Raw genomic sequence first — 19676 nt, 5'->3', positions numbered from 1 at the left:
TGTAAATTTTGTTTACAAGAACCAGAATTCATAGAATTGAAGCAAGCCAAAAAGTGATCTATTCCATTTGAAAATCCAAAATATAGAAGTTCATGAGATTCCAAGGGTCACAAGAACCTCTTGAGAATCGAAGTCCAACAGTCACATTTATTCATTACATAATAAAATCTAAAAACTATGAAATTTTAAAAAAAAAACTATATAAAATTTTATCCTAACTTCAACTAGACATAACTTTCTGCACGGGACTCGAAATTACGAGCCGTTGATCTCGTTGGAAAGGTCTCCAAGATATGTAGATGAGAATTTGAATAAACACGCCAGTTGTAGGGGCTAAAAATGCCCTTAAGACCTTCAAAAATGCAAAATACTAACATATAGACAAACTAAACTAAAAAAAAATATAATTCAAATTTTCTTCTAATCAAATAACTCTCTCGCTGGGGTTTTGTCCCTTTCAATTGGCAAGTTGTCTACCAATCTCTCTATATTGTCCTTAGAATATAACCTTATAGAAGGGTGCATACCTCAAGAAATTGGCAATCTCGCCAACTTGACATATATTAACTTCGCCCGTAACAAATTGACTGGCCCCATTCCATCTACACTAGAAAGGCTTAAGATGCTAGAGAGGTTGTATTTGGACCAAAACAAATTGCAAGGACCCATTCCCAGCGAGAATGGTCCCCTTAAGCATCTAGGGCTACTTTCTCTCTCTCTTAACCTGCTTACTGGAGAAATTCCTCAGAGTATTGGCAATCTTCCCCAGCTAAGGCGCCTTCACCTTGATAACAACCAGTTTGTTGGAAAGATACCTCCCGCTCTTGGCAGATGTCTGATACTAAAACTAATTGACCTATCACATAATAATCTCACTGGAAACATACCATCAGAAATTTCAGGTCTAAAAAATTTACAGTTTTACTTCAACCTGTCCTGGAATTCACTACAAGGAAGCCTGCCAGATAGAATAAGTAAAATGGCAGTGGTTCAAGGAATAGATTTATCCGGAAATCAGTTATCTGGAAAGATTCCAAGTGGTATAGGAAGCTGTAATAACCTACTATATCTCAACCTATCTCATAACGTTTTTGAAGGCCCAATTAAATCTCGATGCATTGGATCTTTCCAACAACAAATTGTCTGGTACAATACCAAATTCTCTTCAGAATCTAATGGCACTGAGCTTTCTGAATGTTTCATTCAATTTGTTGAAAGGAGAAATTCCTAAAGCGGGATTGTTTACAAAGCTCACAGCGTCATCATTCAGAGGAAACCGTGAACTCTGTGGGCAATGGATAGTTTCATTACCAGCATGTCCAAGTGCAACTTCAAGTGCAGGGTCAACTGGAGGTCCCTGGAACTTCCATAAATTGTTTAAATACTTAAGTTCTGTTATCTCCTTTTTAATGGTATACTGCTTCTATATTTTATTTTTGTACAAATATTTCTTTGGGAAAGGAAATGTGGAACAACCATCAATAGAGTTTCCATATCCTAGAATCTCATATAAGGAGCTCAGTATAGCAACTAATGGATTTGGCAAGGGCAACTTGCTAGGAATTGGTGGTGTTGGCTCTGTATATAAAGGAATTTTGGATAATGGAACATTGATAGCTGTTAAGGCTCTCAATTTGGAGGATGAAGCAGCTCATAAAAGTTTCAACGTTGAATGCCAAGTGCTCGGTAAAACCAGACACCGAAATATAATAAAAGTCATAACTTCATGCCCTAATCTTGACTTCAAAGGTTTGGTTTTTGACTTCATGTCTAATGGAAGCTTGAAAGGCATTTGTATTGTGATGCTGGCAAGTGTAATATTGGGGGTGTCTGTAAAATGGATTTACAGACACGATTACATATAGCCATGGGCATTGCCCGTGGCTTGGCATATCTCCATCATGATTGTTCAATTCAAGTTGTTCACTGTTATTTGAAGCCCAACAATATACTTCTGGACTTCTATAGGACAGCACATATAGCTGATTTTGGAAATGCCCATATACTATCTGAAAATTCTATGGATTCATTTTCAGCATCAGCAACACTGAAAGGTGCTCTAGGCTACATTGCCCCTGGTAAACACTTATTTTCCCATGACTTACCCTGTTGCTTCAATTTCATTATTACTGTTTTAATTGGTCGAAACTGACATGGATTTTAATGCAGAGTATGGAGTTGGTGCAAGGATTTCAGCCAAGGGAGATGTTTACAGTTATGGAGTTATGTTGTTAGATATGTTAACAAGAAAGAGGCCAACACACCAGATGTTCGTTGATGGAATCAGCTTGCGCATGTGGGTTAGAATGGCTTTTCCTGATAGGATTTTAGAGGTGGTTGATGATAGCTTGCTGTTGTGCAATGGAGGTGTTATAGATGCTACATGCATTTGTCTTATTCAACTGGTTCGAGTAGCCTTGTTGTGCTCAAAAGATTCGCCTAAAGACAGACCAAGCATGGCAGAAGTTGTGGCGATGTTGGAATGTATTGAGGACATGTTTGAAGGGAGTAGAATAGATTCTAAATATCAATCTGATCTGTATCAAATGGTAAGCAGCGCAAGATGTGTAAAGATTAGAAAGAGCAGAGAAAACAATAACAGAAACAGAAAAGCAATAAGAAGAGACAACACACGATTTATCGTGGTTCGGCAAATATGCCTACATCCACACTCAAAGCAGGGAATAACTTCTATTGATCAACCACACTATACATGGGCTGCACACAGCCATTATATAATCATATTCAGATACAAAATGAATAGTTGGAAGAACGCGAAGGGTCATGTAACCATTGGGCTTCACATCCCAACAATCTCCCCCGTGAAGGCCAACTGGAACAACCATGCACTAGCATCCCCTGCTTCCACATCTAAACTCACATTGCACCCAATCTGCAAGATTTTAACTTCACGATCTTCTGCTCGCATACACTTCGGATTAATCTTCTCCAAAGCACGTCAGATTGAATGCCATTACAATTAACTTCTACAGCTAATATATCAAAACCATTGAAAGGATCATTAACTGGTTCTAAAATGAACCCTTCATCCTGAAATGAATCCCGAAGATCATGGGTGCTCCCCCGTGATCGAAAAATACAAGACATGTCATCTTTCTCAAACACCATGAGCGATGAGGCTGGCTCAATAATACTAACAAAAAATTCTAGTTTTGGAACAATCATATTATTCTTGCCAAAATCGATTATATCTTCCCTTGCCGTTAGGTGTGCCAAAGCCCAGAAGTATGATTCGTTGTCAGATGTCTCATGCCTACCATAGAAAATATTATAAGAATACAGTAACGGCTTTAGTTTCTCCAGCCACGTCACTAACGACTCTGCAAGAACACCCAGCCAGAATATTACGCAACTGCCAACAGCCTCGATATTTATTGATTCATCTGCTCCATCATCCATGGAAGATGCCATGACAGACGAGCGTTCACCATCCACTCCCTGAACAAATGAGCAGAGAAACGCATTGGTCATATCTCTACCTCCCATCATGGCCCTTTTCAAATGCATATCTGCAAAGTAACATTGCGGTACCACAAGAAATAAGGTATCCGTGTTGCACAGGATGCCATCGTGTGCATTCATACGATGGTTATTACTACAAACCATAACGCCCTTCTGGGTAATCAATCCACCGACACCAGTGTCAATGGCCACATCAACAGAGTCTGCCAGGCAAGTGTCTGGATTCCCACTCTTCCTCCATAACGCCTCCTCCAAATAAGCCAGAGTTTTCACCGCCAGACTGTTGTTGCCGTCAATAGATAGAATGTAGATTCTTCCAATATCATTTACAACATTGCTCTTTGAAATTTCCTTAGAGCGGAAAGCCTGTGGCGCTAACAGATTCATCTCGTCGTTGTTTTCTACGTGATTGTAGCTCACAATGGCGGTTGGCTTGATACTGGCACCAATAAGGAAATCCACTAGCACAGATTGCATCTTTGTTTGACCACTCTTGAAGTCGGCCCCTTCAATTAGACTGTTCTTCTCAATGGCGACGCTCTTGTGCACAATGGTTTGTGCCCATTCTTCATGCGACCCCGTAGCGAGACCCTTGATGATTTTGGACCGGCTGGACCAATTTTGACTATGTGTGTTATCTTGAGCAACATCTCCAACCACAGGTTGTGAGTTTTGCTCAGAGATTAATGGTGACATAGACCGCTCATTCCGGTCAATGACTCTTTGCTGCGAATTGTTGGTAGAGATATTGACAATCTCCTTGTGAGTGCGAGGCAGGAGACGAACCGTGGGATTGGTCTTCCCCTAAGGCATCGTCCACGGTCTGCGGAGGAGGACGCCTCTGCTGCAAGCCCGCGAAGGTGGAGGTTCTGGGCAAATACGTGGTTTGCCCAGCATGTTGTGGTCAGCGCCCATTATCACGTGAGGACTGTGCTGCAAGGCGTGAAAGCTACGCTACATGGAGTGAAGACTACGCTGCATGGAGTGAAGACTACCCTTCCTGCTGTGGTGACTGTGATGAAGGCCATCGTGTGGTGCAAGACATACATATTGCCTATGCTTGGACTCACCACATAGACCACAGAGTTCATCTTTTACTTCTCCAAACTCCGAAGTTGTCTGTGCCTCTTCAGTTTCCACGAATGAAGCAAACAGATTATGTGCCTCCTCGTCTTCTAAATTATCTTGGTCCTCCCGCTTCATGAGCTCCTGCGAAATTCTCTGAGCTTCCTTATCAGCTCTTATTCTCCAACCTCGTATGGGTTCCTTCGCACCATGCCTCTTCTCTGCGCCCATTTTGACTGGTATTTGAAACAGAGTAAGATTCTGCTCATTTTGGGAGACAACCTCCTCAGCAAATTCCTTAGGGTTCCCAATTACCTCAGAAACCATGTCGCTGCCACCATTTTCTTCGTACTCTGTCTCCTTGGTGACATTGTCTTCACTGGGGTCAACTTCCATTTCTGCCACATCTTGAAAACAATCCAAAACAAGGCCCGAACCAGACTGGGTCTGGGAGAACTCTCCCTCCATATCAGGAGGCTCAACACGCTGCCTTTGTTTTGGCCTGCAATCAGCATCATCGTTTGTATCATGATCACGAAGCCTTCTGTTTTCAGAAATAGCTCCCCTTGCATGAATCATAATTTGATCAAAGCTTCTTCCATCCTGCACTTCGTCTTCCAATTCCATAGGCTCATATTCTTCTATGAAATTGTCTACGCAAAAGTCTTCTCCCTCTTCAGCCGCAACTTCTACTTGGGCATTCAACAAATTTTTCTCAACATCCTTTAGCTTGGCCTGAAGCTGAGCTTCTCTCAAAGAAGCATTTTGCAAATCTTCATGAAGGGTAAATATCTTGGCTTGCGTATTGCTATGATGATCTTCTAGAGCTATTATGAGATTCTCCATCTCAACATGCCTATCAACCGATATATCATCAAGGTTGCCTCTATTTACTTTTGCTCCATTTAAGATTTCCATCAGTTCTTTTTCTCTTAAATGTCTTGAAGTCTCAACCTCCAAAATTATTGCCAAGGTATCTTCCATAAAATACAATAAATCGGTGAGTAAAAAATTCTCCTCTTCTAGTCTCATAATTTTTTCTTTTTGATATTTTTCGATATCATATGTCTCATCTTCTTCAGGTTCATCTTCACTCACTTCAGCGTCCTCTTCTTCAGCCGAATCCTCTTCATCTTTCCAGCCATCCCACCAATGTACATGGCGTTTCATCTCAGCTTCCATTTGCATAATAATTACTCTCTGCTCAAGCCAACCATGGCTCTGATACCAATTGTAAAGATTAGAAAGAGCAGAGAAAACAATAACAGAAACAGAAAAGCAATAAGAAGAGACAACACACGATTTATCATGGTTCGGCAAATATGCCTACATCCACACTCAAAGCAGGGAATAACTTCTATTGATCAACCACACTATACATGGGCTGCACACAGCCATCATATAATCATATTCAGATACAAAATGAACAGTTGGAAGAACAAGAAGGGTCATGTGACCGTTGGGCTTCACATCCCAACAAGATGGGCAGGAAATCTTGATAAGGTAGGAAAGGGTCAGAGCACTTCCACATTGCAGTCAAGTTCCTAAATTATGATGTAAATTTTTTACCACCGAATCAGAGAAAGTGACTTTCAATTTTCCAATAATAGTAGTGGTTGAAACTGCCCGCATATTCTGTGAAAGGGGATACAAATGCCAATTAAAAGTTTGATTAACTTCTTTTTTCCTATCTTGGAGAGATAAATTAGGAATTTGCTGTAGCCTGGAAATCTTGGATGGGAAAAGGAGAAGATTTTGACAGTTTGTAATTAAACCTATTTCTGATCTAAACAGAATGGTAAATGTGCTATTTGTTGATTGTTTCGTGCCGTAAATCTTCCTGTAAAATGTGTTATGTCGCTTCATTTGTTTGATCATGAATTGAAAAACTTAAAACATTGCTGTATCTTCTTTGCCTTTAACATGACTCTTCCTCGTTAACTTCTGTTATTTTGGAACTGCTCTTGACATTGAGTAATGATTACGAGGACAGTGTATCTTTTGGAATTTAACTTGCAGCATACAGGCTTGTGGACCATTAAAATCTGATTTTAATGTTAGTTTATAACAACAAAAATGGAACATACTTAGCAAAATGATCTAGACTTTAGATATAGAAGCAGATTTTTCTACTACCATATTCTAGAGACCAATCCTCTTATGTATCCTCTTTTTTATGCTACCTATTATAAAAGTTTAAGGGTTTATTGTACAAAATCATTCAGAGTTTGAATTTTCAGGGCCCTGTGAATGATTATAACCTGCAGCAAGAAATTTCCTGCACTGATTGAATTTTGGAAGGTAAAGCATAACTTCCATCGTTTCCCCCACGTCTGCAGAAGGAAGGAATTTTTTACCGTAGATCCTTCCTTCTGCAGACGTGGAGAAAGTGTATGATGATGAAAATAAACTATGATAGTTTATTTTCATCATCATACACTTTCTCCACGTCTGCAGAAGGAAGGATCTACGGTAAAAAATTCCTTCCTTCTGCAGACGTGGGGGAAACGATGGAAGTTATGCCAAAGATGCAAAAATCGGTAAAAAATCGTCCAAATCCGATATATCGCGATGCGAACAGGTGGCCGATTTAATCTCAGAAAAGGCGATTTTTGCTGCGAAACTCTAATTTTTTTGAGGAAGGCAATAAAAGTGCAGATGGGAAAAAAACGCGTTTTATTGTTTTGTTTGACTTCGTCTGCCAGTGTCGATTGCTGCCTTCGATCCTATATGCTATTGTGTTCTAAATTTTAGTGTATACATGTATTTTTTTACAATATTTTAAGAAATTATATATTTTCAAATGTTTGATAATTTTGTCAATTTATTGCTGATTTTTTTCTCATTTTTAAAAAAATTTTGGTCAAAAGATTTATTGGCGATTAAGATATTTACATCTTTGATGTATAGTGTTTATATTATCATTTATAAAATAGTGTTACACATGTTCAAAAAAAATATAGCTGAAAATAGTCACAACTTGAAAGTCAATATGAAGCAAAACTTGGATCAAAGCACAATTACACAAAGTCACTATAGAGTGAGAGCAAGAGCATTAAGGGATGAGGAGTATCTCAATCATCAAATTTATTCCATGCATAAACTAAGTCTAAGTGTCCATAGAAGGGTCCCACCCATTATTATATTTATTATTATTACTATATTTTTATCTTCAACATCTAGAACAAGATAAATAGCAAGAACCAATTGAGGGAACTTGCTAGTGTTAGCCCAACCAACAATACCACAACCAAACACCAAGGGAGAGGCAAACCAACGACAAGGTAGTGATCATCCTCATTGAACATCATCTCTTTTCAAAAAAGGCAAAGAGGATTGAGAATGAACATCTCAATTGTCATGAATAGATTCACTACAACCTTGACAACACCCACAAGGTAGAGACTAACCTCAACTAGAGGTGTAAGTTGGAGGAACGATAAAAACAATTTTGAAATGTAGGAAAATGAGATCCCTAAACTAATCAATGCAATGATAAGTAGGCTCTCCTTGCCTTTAATAATTCTCTCAGTTGTGTTCCAAACAAAGTGTTATCCGTTTGGGATGCCAACACTAACGTTCGCAATTGATAGAAAGCTTACAAAACAATCAATAGTGGTGAAGATATTTTTATCATACTATATTCTAATATCTTAGAAATTAAAATATATACTCATCCTCTTTTCTATTTTACAAAAGGCAAATTAAAAATATAACAAATAATAATGATTATGTAACACTTATTAATGAATACAAGGGCAAAGCTAATCAAATAAGAGCTTTTTGGATCTGTAATAAGAGGTCAAAAGCTTTGTTTTGGCTTGATCCTTAGGATGGCCACCCTCCACTTCTTTCAATGTATTTCCACTTACAGTCCCTTTTTGATAGTTGTATTGCATCTAGATGGCACACAGTGGCTAATTATAAGACTATTCTGCATTTAGGCTCAGTAGATGTTTGTAGATGGAAAAACCCCCACGAATGGGCACCTAGAGGAATTGAGGGAGCACGTTGGAAGTTAGTTCAAATTCTTCGTAATAGGGAGTGCAATTCTCTTATAGGGACAGATCTTCTGGCATGGGGTAAGGTTTTGATTGGTAAGTACTCAATGGCTTTGGGGCACTTAGAGCTAGATAGGCAAATGTTTGGAGTAGAAGTTCTATAGTGGAAACATATATGTTGAACAAATTTAGTTGGCTCAAGTGCAATTTTTTCTTGTGGCTTGTTGTTCAAAACAGATGTCTTACTTTAGATAATTTGTGCAAGCGTAGCTTCCAAGGGCATTCTATTTGTGTGCTATGTCATCATAGTGAAGAATGTACTTCTCATCTTTTCTTTCAATGTTATTTCTCTAGGGAGATTTGGCATCTCTACTAGGCAATTTTAAATCAGGGTTATTTGCATGCCTCCTCTTTGGTTGAGTTTTGGGACTGCTTAGATCAGCCTCCTATTAAGACCTCTTTTCTTCATGTTTCTTACGTTATGGGGCCTTCTTTCATTATTTGGCATCTTTGCTTAGAATGGAATCATAGAATTTTTCAAAATGGAAAATTGCTTGTTAAACAATTGTGGGGGAAAAATGTTATTATAAGTTCTTCAGGAGACAATCTCAACTAAGTGTGATCTTTCTAGTGCACTAGAGCCTGGTGATGTAGGCATTCTTCAAAGGTTGATTTTTTTTAGTGGTAAGCAAGTTACGTAGACTAGATGTAGACAATTTAAGAGAGATATTGATCAAGTAGGCCGATGGCTCCCTCCTCCTCAAGGAGTTTTGAAGATGAATATTGATGGCTCCTCTAGGGGGAATCCTAGTCATGTAGGTATAGGTGGTATTGGTAGAGATAGCTCTGATGCTATTCAGTTTCTCTTTTTCATTTGTAAAGGGTTTCATATGAATAGTTTTATGGAGGCCCTCACCATCGTGTATGCATTGGAGAGAGATTGTACTCCTGGTTGGAGACATATTATTTGTGAATTTGATTCACAAGTGGTGCATATGTTGAATAAGCAACAATTGGATGATGCTAATTGGCATTTAGCTATGGTTATTTGACAGATTCTACAGTTCAGTGGGTCTTTAGAATCCATTACTTTTTGTCATAATTACAAAGAACAGAATAGAGTAGCAAATTGCTTGGTGAAATGGGCATCTGATGGAATGCAAAGTTGGAATATTGTAAAAAGGGGACATTTGAGGGTGGATTTAATCTCCTTTTCTAGAACAATTAGTTGAAGAGATGAGGAATGGTTAATTCTTTGTTCTTTATTGGACTGTAGACCTTTCTCACTTTGTATTCTTTATTTATGATTAGTAAATTTATACATCTTTTAAAATATATATATATTAACTAAGCTATTCTAACAATATAGAATATAGACATCAATAAATTCTCATTGTAAAGCTTTTTTTTAACTTCTAAGTCTTTAATAATGATAGAAAAGTTACATTCGACCAATTATATTTAAAAAACAAATCAAGTATATAAAGAGTCCAAAGGTTAGTCATTTGGCCACAACACGAAAGTGGGCAGCAATTCTATCTTGGGAAAATGACTTACTTTTCGGCCAAAAGCAAATCCGATAGTCACCCGGTCAAAGTATTTGTTAATCAATGTAAGTAACACAAACCAGTCAAGTCCATCCACAAAAACGCGTCTGACAATTTTCTTGCGTGTCCAAGAGCAAAAGCGTAAGAAGCCTACCGTTTAATAGGGATTGTAGATTGTTCAACAAGGTATTCAGTCACATACCAATTAGCTATGAAAATTATTCCGTTGGCTGTGCATTTTCTTCTCTTTTATTTTCAACTTTGCTCCTCTGCACATGCCACTGACAATGGTTCCTTTAATGATAGGCAGGCTCTCCTTGCCTTCAAGAATTCCATCACTTTTGATCCAAACCAAGTGTTATCATCTTGGGATGCCAACACTAACGTCTGCAATTGGACAGGCATTTCATGTAATAAGTTGATGAGAGTGACTGAAATTGATCTTGAGAGTATGGGTTTAGTAGGTTATATTTCTCCCTTCTTGGGAAATCTTTCCTTTCTAGAGTCTTTAAATGTCTACGATAATTCTTTCCATGGTGTTATTCCAGAGCTCTGCCAGAAGCTTAGCAACCTGCAAGAACTGCGTCTCCAGGGGAATCAGCTTACTGGGTCAATACCGACATCCCTAGGAAATTGTTCTAATCTGAAAGAATTGCATCTGTGGAGGAATCAGCTTAGTGGGCCAATACCAACATCTCTAGCAAATTGTTCCAATATGCAAGTACTGAATCTGTGGGAGAATCAGCTTAGTGGGCCAATACCATCTCTAGCAAATTGTTCCAATCTGCAACAACTCGGTCTGGATCAGAATCAGCTTAGTGGGCCAATACCATCTCTAGCAAATTGTTCCAATCTACAAGTACTGAATCTGGTTCAGAATCAGCTTAGTGGGTCGATACCAACATCTCTAGCAAATTGTTCCAATCTGCAACAACTCTGTCTGGATCAGAATCAACTGAGTGGGCCAATACCAAAATCTCTAGGAAATTGTTCCAGTTTAGAACAATTGAGTCTGAGTGAGAATCAGTTTAGAGGGCTGATACCAACATCTCTAGGGAATTGTTCCAATCTGCAAATACTGAGTCTGTGGGGGAATCAGCTTAGTGGGCCGATACCGACATCTCTAGGAAATTGTTCCAAATTGAAAATTCTTTACCTCACCTTAAACAATCTCACAGGCACCGTGCCTCTCCAATTGGGTAAGTTGAGCTCACTCCAACATCTTCGACTAGATGATAACTTCCTTACAAGCTCTAGGACTTTACCGTTTCTTGCAGCTCTTATTAATTGCTCTTCCCTGCAAACCTTATACTTGGGTTATAATTATCTCGCTGAAGATTTGTCCCCTTCCATTGGCAAGCTGTCTACCAATCTCTCTATATTATCCTTAGGATATAACCTTATAGGAGGCAGCATACCTCAAGAAATCGGCAATCTCACCAACTTGACATATATTGACTTCACCAATAACGCATTGACTGGACCCATTCCATCTACACTAGAAAGGCTTAAGATGCTAGAGAGGTTGTATCTGGACCAAAACAATTTGCAGGGACCCATTCCCAACGAGATTGGTGCCCTTAAGCATCTAGGTCTACTTTCTCTCTCTTTTAACCTACTTACTGGACGAATTCCTCAGAGCATTGGCAGTCTTCCCCAGCTAAGGCGCCTTCATCTTCATCACAATCAATTTGATGGAAGGATACCTGTCGAACTTTTCCAAATTCTGACACTAGAATTACTTGACCTATCCCATAATAATTTCACTGGAAACATACCACCAGAAGTTGCAGGCCTACAAAATTTACAGTTTTACTTCAATTTGTCTTGGAATTCGCTTCACGGAAGCCTGCCAGCTGAAATCGGCAAAATGGCAATGGTTCAAGGAATAGATCTATCTGGAAATCAATTATCTGGTGTCATTCCAGCTAGTATTGTAAGTTGTACTAATCTGCAATATCTCAACCTCTCTCATAATATGTTTGAAGGCCCAATTACAGATTCACTTTCCATGCTGAAAAATCTCGAAGCATTGGATCTTTCCTACAACAAACTGTCTGGTACAATACCAGATTCTCTGCAGAATATAAAGGTATTGAGCTTTCTGGATGTTTCATTCAACTTGTTAATAGGAGAAGTTCCTAAAGCAGGACTGTTTACAAACCTCACGGCGTCATCATTCAGAGGAAACCCTGGACTTTGTGGGCAATGGATACCTTTGTTACCAGCATGTCCGAGTGCATCTGCAGGGTCAACTGGAGGCCCTTGGAACTTCCATAAATTGTTTAAATACATAAGCTCTGTTATCTCCTTTCTAGTCGTATACTGCTTTTATATTTCACTTTTGTACAAATATTTCTTTGGGAAGGGCAATGTGGAACAACCATCAATAGAGTTTCCACATCCTAGAATCTCATATAAGGAGCTCACTACTGCAACTAATGGATTTGGCAAGGGCAACTTGCTAGGAGTTGGTGGTGTTGGCTCTGTATATAAAGGAGTTCTGGATAATGGAACATTGATAGCAGTTAAAGCTCTCAATATGGAGGATGAAGAAGCTCATAAAAGTTTCGACATTGAATGCCAAGTGCTCGGTAAAACCAGACACCGAAATATAGTAAAAGTCATAACTTCATGCTCTAATCTTGACTTCAAAGGTTTGGTTTTTGAGTTCATGTCTAATGGAAGCCTGGAAAGGCATTTGCATTGTGATGCTGGCAAGTGTAATATTGGGGGTGTCTGTAAAATGTATTTACAGACAAGAGTACAGATAGCCATGGACATTGCCCGTGGCTTGGCATATCTCCATCATGATTGTTCAATTCAAGTTGTTCACTGTGATTTGAAGCCCAACAATGTACTTCTGGACTTCTATATGACAGCACATATAGCTGATTTTGGAAACGCCCATATACTATCTGAAAATTCAATGCATTCATTTTCATCATCAACAACACTGAAAGGTGCTCTAGGCTACATTGCCCCTGGTAAACACTTCTTTTTCATGACATATCCTGCTGCTTCAATTTCATTATTACTGTTTAAATTGGTGGAAACTGACATGGGTTCAATGCAGAGTATGGAGTTGGTGCAAGGATTTCAGCCAAGGGAGATGTTTATAGCTATGGAATTCTGTTATTGGAGATGTTAACAAGAGAGAGGCCAACTCACCAGATGTTTGTTGATGGACTCAGCTTGCGAATGTGGGTTAGTATGGCTTTCCCAGATAGAATTTCAGAGGTGGTTGATGATAGCTTGCTGTTGTGCAAAGGAGGTGCTACAGATTCTACATGCAGTTGTCTTATTCAATTGGTTCGAGTAGCTTTGTTGTGCTCAAAAGATTCGCCGAAAGACAGACCAAGTATGGCAGAAGTTGTGGAGATGTTGGAATGTATTGAGGACATGTTTGAAGGGAGTAGAATAAATTCTAAATATCAATCTGATCTGTACCAAATGGTAATTAGCGCAAGATGGGCAGGAAATCTTGTTAAGGTAGAAAACGGTCAGAGCACTTCCACGTTCCAGTCAAGTTCCTAAATTATGATGTAAATTGTTCACCACAGAATCAGGGAAACTGACTTTCATATAATAGTAGTGGTTGAAACTTGAAACTGCCTGCTATTCTGTGAAAGGGTTTACAAATGTCTTTTAATTTTTTAATCTTATCTTGGAGAGTTCAATTGGCAATTTGCTGCAGGAATGCATTTGATAAGATGGCACATTCCTTATCACCAAACAAAATGAAAACCAAAACTTGGTGGCATCCTTATCTTCCTCTTTCTATGTGAAACTCCCTCCAAATTTTTTGCCGCAGGAATGCATTTGATAAGATGGCAAATTCCTTATCACCTAACAAAATGAAAACCAAAACTTGATGACATCCTTATCTTCCTCTTTCTATGTGAAACTCCCTCCAAAATTTTTGCCCTCGTACACTTCCAAAAATCCCTCCACTTCCAAAAATCCCTCTATCGTTTATGAATTGATGGGTGTGCATATTCTATGCTTGTTTAGCATTTCTAGTGGAGCCATAGCAAAATGATGTTCAAAGCATATGACATCTCTCTTTATCCTTCTCTCTTTTGAACTATTTTAATTTATCTTTATTTATTTATTTTCCCACACAATGTCCATCATAGAAGTGACTTGATGTGGGACATGCGACAACATCAAAATCATAGTCACATAATTTTTTAATTCGAAAATGATGATGGATTTGATTGGTATTGAGTTGTATTATATAAAATTATTACTTGTAAGCTAATCATCATAATTCAATATGCATAACTCATCTAATTATGATGCTTTGTCAACGATATCAAAGTTTCATTAATGGATTATTGTGCTCCATATATTTCAATATGCATAACTCATCTAATTATGATGCTTTATTAACAATATCAAAGTTTCATTAATAGATTATTGTGCTCCATATATTTTTCAGCATTCTAAGAGGTAGTAATTTTTCTTTTCTTTTTTCTTTTTTGTTTTAGTAATTGGTAATTTTTCTTTTCATTTTAATGAAATTACTTATTAAATAGGTAATATGTATTCGTTCTATGCATGTATTATTTATTTTTTATTTAAGCAGGCTAGTATTTCTACGAGGTGATTTTACTTAGTGCAATATCCTTATGTCATCATATTTCTAGACATAGAGAACCCTTTGTTGGGTCACACATATTGCATGATGATTTTGTATCTACATATTTCTAGTTACCCATGTACTTATGAAATATGTAAAAACCATTTCTAGTGGTCATTGATTTCTATAATTAATGTGTGTTGAAGATCGTTATGATATTAGCTTTATTATAATTTGTGACATGGAAGACTATGCATCATTTTTGTGACATTTGTACATGGCTTGATCTCACTTATTGGAGATATTTTATTAGCCAATTTCAATAATCAAACTTCATATTTCTATTTAATACACATATAAAACAATTCAAGGAAAGTAAGTGGATAACATAACAACTATTGAGTTCTTTTGTCAAGATGAATTGCAAATGATCATAATATTTAAATTATAATTGAAATGTAAAAGAATATCAAAATTTTGTGTGTTTATATAATCATTTTGAGCCTCTTTATCATTGTAGACATCTTTAAATTGCACATCTCCCACTACATTCATGCAATCCATTTGTCATGTGAGTTTAATGCTTGTTAAATTTTAAGAAAAGAGTTGATAGTCTAGCTTACAAGAAAATAAATTTGGAGATGTCTGTTGTTACATTACAAAACAAATTGCTAAATTATTTCTTAAAATTATATGTTCATTGGGGTGATATTTCAAAGATATCTTCAATGAAGGAACAATTAAAAAACATGACCCACATTTCAATTCTCATTTATCCAATAACTCTACAATCTATACATTTATTACTATTGCAACACCAAAACATGTAAAACCCAACAAACCAGCCAATCAAATCTACCATTTCATTTACTTTTACCTCCATATATACATTTAATGTTACCTTCCCCTCAAGCCATGAAAAACCAAACAAATATGCATCAACTATCAACTAGCACTATGACTTCATCAAGCTTTAACTTAACCCCAAATTTATAAATCCTAGTCATCCATCCACATTACTAAAGCCATATTTATCACATAGCTACATATGCGAATCGAAATTTTTATAAGCTTGTAATTATAAAAACATGATTGATGTCAAATTTGTATCAATGCATTTTTTACAAATAATAAAATTGACAATCTTTAGCATATCTATGTATACTTAACTATAATTTATAATTTACATAAAATTAATATAAATATAATTTTAATTACACAATTATATATTTATAACAAGAGAATCATTTGCATTAGGTTCCTATCATAAGCTTTTGTATTAAATGCTTTTGTACACTAAGGTTGAAACTTTTGTAAATTTTAATAATAATATAAAAATTTTGACATCTTTAAATAATATTTTGGAATTCTTTTATTATATTAGTAATAAACCACATTATTTTATTAAATATGAAAATATAAAAGGAATAAACCACATGATTTTACTCGTATAGAGGTTTTAAAGGTTTTTCTAAGATATTGGAATTTGAGAGTAAAACTATTAGAAATTGTAGCTACAAAATAGAAAACATTTCAATATCCCAAAAAATTTCTTTTGTTGACTCTTAAGTCTTGTGAGCATGAATTGAACCATAAATTTAAGAAGAAAATAATGCCTTAAAAATAAATTAACATATATTACTATTTATCAAAATTGACTAAATTGGGTAGCCTACACATCTAAATAAATAGTGAATCTTGTCACAAACAACATTGAGAAAAGCTTAACAAGAGATACATTGCATCGGATTTTTGTTAGCGAAACCTATAACATGTATTATAAAACTAGATATGAGTTGTAGAGGTTTTGCAAGAAAAGAGTGTGTCAAATTAGAATTAAAGCTCTATGTACAATATTTTTTAATCATTAAATTAAAACTAATTAATATATAATTATAATAAACAAAAAAAAAATATCACTTATCAATGCATGAAAAGTGAAAATGGCCCATAGGAGGATATGGAGGTTGGAGCTGAATGAAGAAGGTTGCAGAACAGTGGGCAAAATATTTCAGGGCAAACAGGTTACGAGGGAAAGAAACTACTTGTATCCTTCCTACACAAGAAATATTAATCATTAGAACTTCAACCTTGGCAGAAAACAAGGAAGTAAAACTATCTGTTGGGTAAAAAAATAAATTCTCCTAATTCTCACTCTGAGAAACTGGACCATTTCTCCTTCCCAAATAACATCCTGATTTTTCCCTTGCGGCATTCTGGGAAACCGATTAACCCTCCATTTCCAAATAAGGCATGGACCTCTGAGCACTGGAAAATTCTTAAGAGAAGGAACAAGATCTTAAAATCTACTAGCGATAAAAGGAAATTAGATTATTTGAAGTGGGTGTGTGCACCAAGATGGTGTGCGAAAAAGTGGACACACCGCAAAAAATATATGAAAAAACACAAAATGGGCACGGGGTATTTCAAATTTTAAAAATCCCATACATGTTTAGGCTCATTTTGCCGAGCCTAACTGAAGCTAAACCGCGTACGGGGTTTAAAGTATACTAATCACGTTCACGGTTTTAGTTTGTAAACCACGTATGCGTTTGCCTATCAATAAAATTTAAATTAATAATATGGACTTGTATGCAATTCATTTAGCATTCCATTAGGTTTTTCGACAAGATATCTACATAAAATATAACATTTAATTTAAGTTATATTTTACGTATATATTGTCAGGATGTTTGAGAGTGGTTCCAGATCTCTAAGAGGTATAATGCAGATTCTAGTTTTTTGAGTATTCTTATAAATTTCAGACAGTCAAATTTTAGTAATCAGCATGCTTGTATCAGTATTATCTCTCTCATCTCTTCCCTACATTCCCCCTCTCTCTCTTCGTTAACCCCTACCTTTTTGTCTCTTAGGCCTATCCCTCTCTTTCTCATCTCCCTCACCCTCTTTCTCTCTTTCGTCTATCCATCTCTTTATCTCCCTCTCTCAAATATCTCTATCTCTCACTCTCTCCCCCTCTTTGGTGTCTCTCTCTCCCACTCTCCCTCTCCCCCCCCCTCCCTTTCTCTTCCTCTATCAAGTATTTCTTTCGCTCTAACTCTCTCTCTCTCCCCCTCTCGCTCCATTTCTCTATCTCTCAAGTCTCTCTCCTTCTCTCTATCAAGTCTCTAGCTATCAACCTTCTCTCTCTCTCTCTCTCTCTCTCTCTCTCTCTCTCTCTCTCTCTCTCTCTCTCTCTCTCTCTCTCTCTCTCTCTCTCTTAAGTATCTCTCCCTCTCTATCTCTATCTCTCTATCTCACTCTCCTCCTTTGTCAAGTGTATCTCTTTCCCACTCTCTCCCTACCTGCCCCCCGCTCTCTCTCTCATTCTTTATCTCTGAAGTCTCTCCTTCTCATCCTCTATCTCTCTATCTCACTCTCCCCTTCTCTTAGGTGTATCTCTCTCTCTCTCATTCTCTCCCTCTCTCCTCACTCTCCCTTTCTCATTACCTCTCTTTCTCACTCTCTCCCTCTCTTTGCACCTCTCTCTCTAGTCTTTTATACTCTCCTTCCATCCCTCCCTCCCTCTCACTCAGACTCTCTCTATCTCTCACCCTCTCTTTCTCTCTCTCACCTTCCCTCCCTCTAAATCTTATGTCTCCATCTCACCTTGCCTCCCTCCACCTCTTAGGTCTCTCTTTCTCTCTCAATCCCTCCATCCACCTCTTAGATCTCTATATATCTCCCCCACTCCCTATCTCTCTCTCTCTCTCCCCTCTCTTAGGTGTTTCTATCATATTCTCTCTCTTTCTCTGAGGCCCCTTCTCTGTGTCACCCTTTATCTCTATCTCTCCCTCTATTTACCTCTTTCCCCCTCTTCTCCATCTCTCCCCCACTTTCCCTTTCTCTATCTCTGTCTGCCCCCCTCTCTTTCTCTCATTTATCTCTTGTCTCTCCCTCTCAATCTCTATCTCTATATCTCACTCTCCTCCTCTTTTAGGTGTATCTCTCTTCCATTCCCTCCCTCTCCTCCCCCTCCCTCCCTCTCTAGGTTCATATGGTATTCTTAGGGGTCATATGGTATCCTAGGGATCCATGCATATGTCCTAAGGGGTCATATGGTTTCCTAAGGGGTCATAGGACACCATATGACCCCTTAACACAACATATGACCCATAATGACACCAAACGGTGTCCCAAGGGGTCATAAAACACCATATGACCTCTTAGGACAATATACCACCCATAATGACACCATATGGAGTTCTAAGGGGTCATATGGTGTCTTAAGGGGTCATAGGAGACCATAAGAACCCTTAGGAAACCATACGACCCCTAACGATACCATATGGTGTCCTAAGGGGTCATATGGTGTCTTAGGGGTCATAGGACACCATACGACACATAACGACACCATATGGTGTCCTAAAGGGTCATATGGTGTCCTAAGGGGTCATAGGACACCATATGACCCTTAGGACACAATATGACCCCTAACAACACCTAAGGGGTCATATGACACCATATGACCCCTATGAAACAATATGACCCCTAAAAACACCTAAGGGGTCATAGGACACCATATGACCCCATAGCACACCATAGGACCTATAACGACATCAAATAGTGTCCTAAGGGGTCATAGAACACCATATGACCTCTCAGGAAATAATATGACCCCTAATGACATGTAAGGGGTCATATGGTGTCCTAAGGGGTCAAAGGACACCATATGAGCCCTTAGGACACCATACGGCCCATAACGACACCATATGGAGTCCTAAGGGGTCACAAAACATCATATGACCCCTTAGGACACCATATGACCCATAAAGATACCTAAGGGGTCATATGGAGTCCTAAGGGGTCATGGGATACCATATGACCCCCTAGCACACCATACAACCCATAATGACACCATATGGAGTCCTAAGAGGTCATATGGTGTCCTAAGGTGTCGTAGGAGATCATATGACCCTAACGACACATAAGGGGTCATATGGTGTTCGAAGGGGTCATAATACACCATATGAAGCCTTAAGACACCATACGACC

The 19676-nt window shown here is 37.9% G+C and overlaps 2 protein-coding genes across 2 annotated transcripts; both read left to right on the top strand.

Annotated features, from left to right (window-relative positions):
* Window positions 1-622: 622 nt before the first annotated feature.
* LOC131859318 (putative leucine-rich repeat receptor-like serine/threonine-protein kinase At2g24130) lies at window positions 623-1865 on the top strand. The gene is made up of 2 exons (XM_059212919.1): window positions 623-1040; window positions 1219-1865. The coding sequence occupies exons 1-2, from the start codon at window positions 623-625 to the stop codon at window positions 1863-1865; spliced, it is 1065 nt and encodes a 354-aa protein (XP_059068902.1).
* An 8439-nt stretch (window positions 1866-10304) lies between these two features.
* Window positions 10305-13756, top strand: LOC131054751 (putative leucine-rich repeat receptor-like serine/threonine-protein kinase At2g24130). The gene is made up of 2 exons (XM_057989340.2): window positions 10305-13083; window positions 13173-13756. The coding sequence occupies exons 1-2, from the start codon at window positions 10308-10310 to the stop codon at window positions 13631-13633; spliced, it is 3237 nt and encodes a 1078-aa protein (XP_057845323.2). The 5' UTR covers window positions 10305-10307; the 3' UTR covers window positions 13634-13756.
* Window positions 13757-19676: the final 5920 nt, after the last annotated feature.

This window comes from Cryptomeria japonica, chromosome 2 (genome assembly GCF_030272615.1).
Source record: "Cryptomeria japonica chromosome 2, Sugi_1.0, whole genome shotgun sequence".
NCBI lineage: Eukaryota > Viridiplantae > Streptophyta > Pinopsida > Cupressales > Cupressaceae > Cryptomeria > Cryptomeria japonica.
This window is presented reverse-complemented; position numbering and strand designations above follow the sequence as displayed.

Coding starts and splice junctions, on each gene's coding strand:
- LOC131859318 (XM_059212919.1), top strand. CDS start 623: ATGCTAGAGAGGTTGTATTTGGACCAAAACAAATTGCAAGGACCCATT. Junction 1,041..1,218: donor ATCTGGAAAGATTCCAAGTG/GTATAGGAAGCT, acceptor ATTTGTTGAAAG/GAGAAATTCCTAAAGCGGGA.
- LOC131054751 (XM_057989340.2), top strand. CDS start 10,308: ATGAAAATTATTCCGTTGGCTGTGCATTTTCTTCTCTTTTATTTTCAA. Junction 13,084..13,172: donor TCTAGGCTACATTGCCCCTG/GTAAACACTTCT, acceptor GGTTCAATGCAG/AGTATGGAGTTGGTGCAAGG.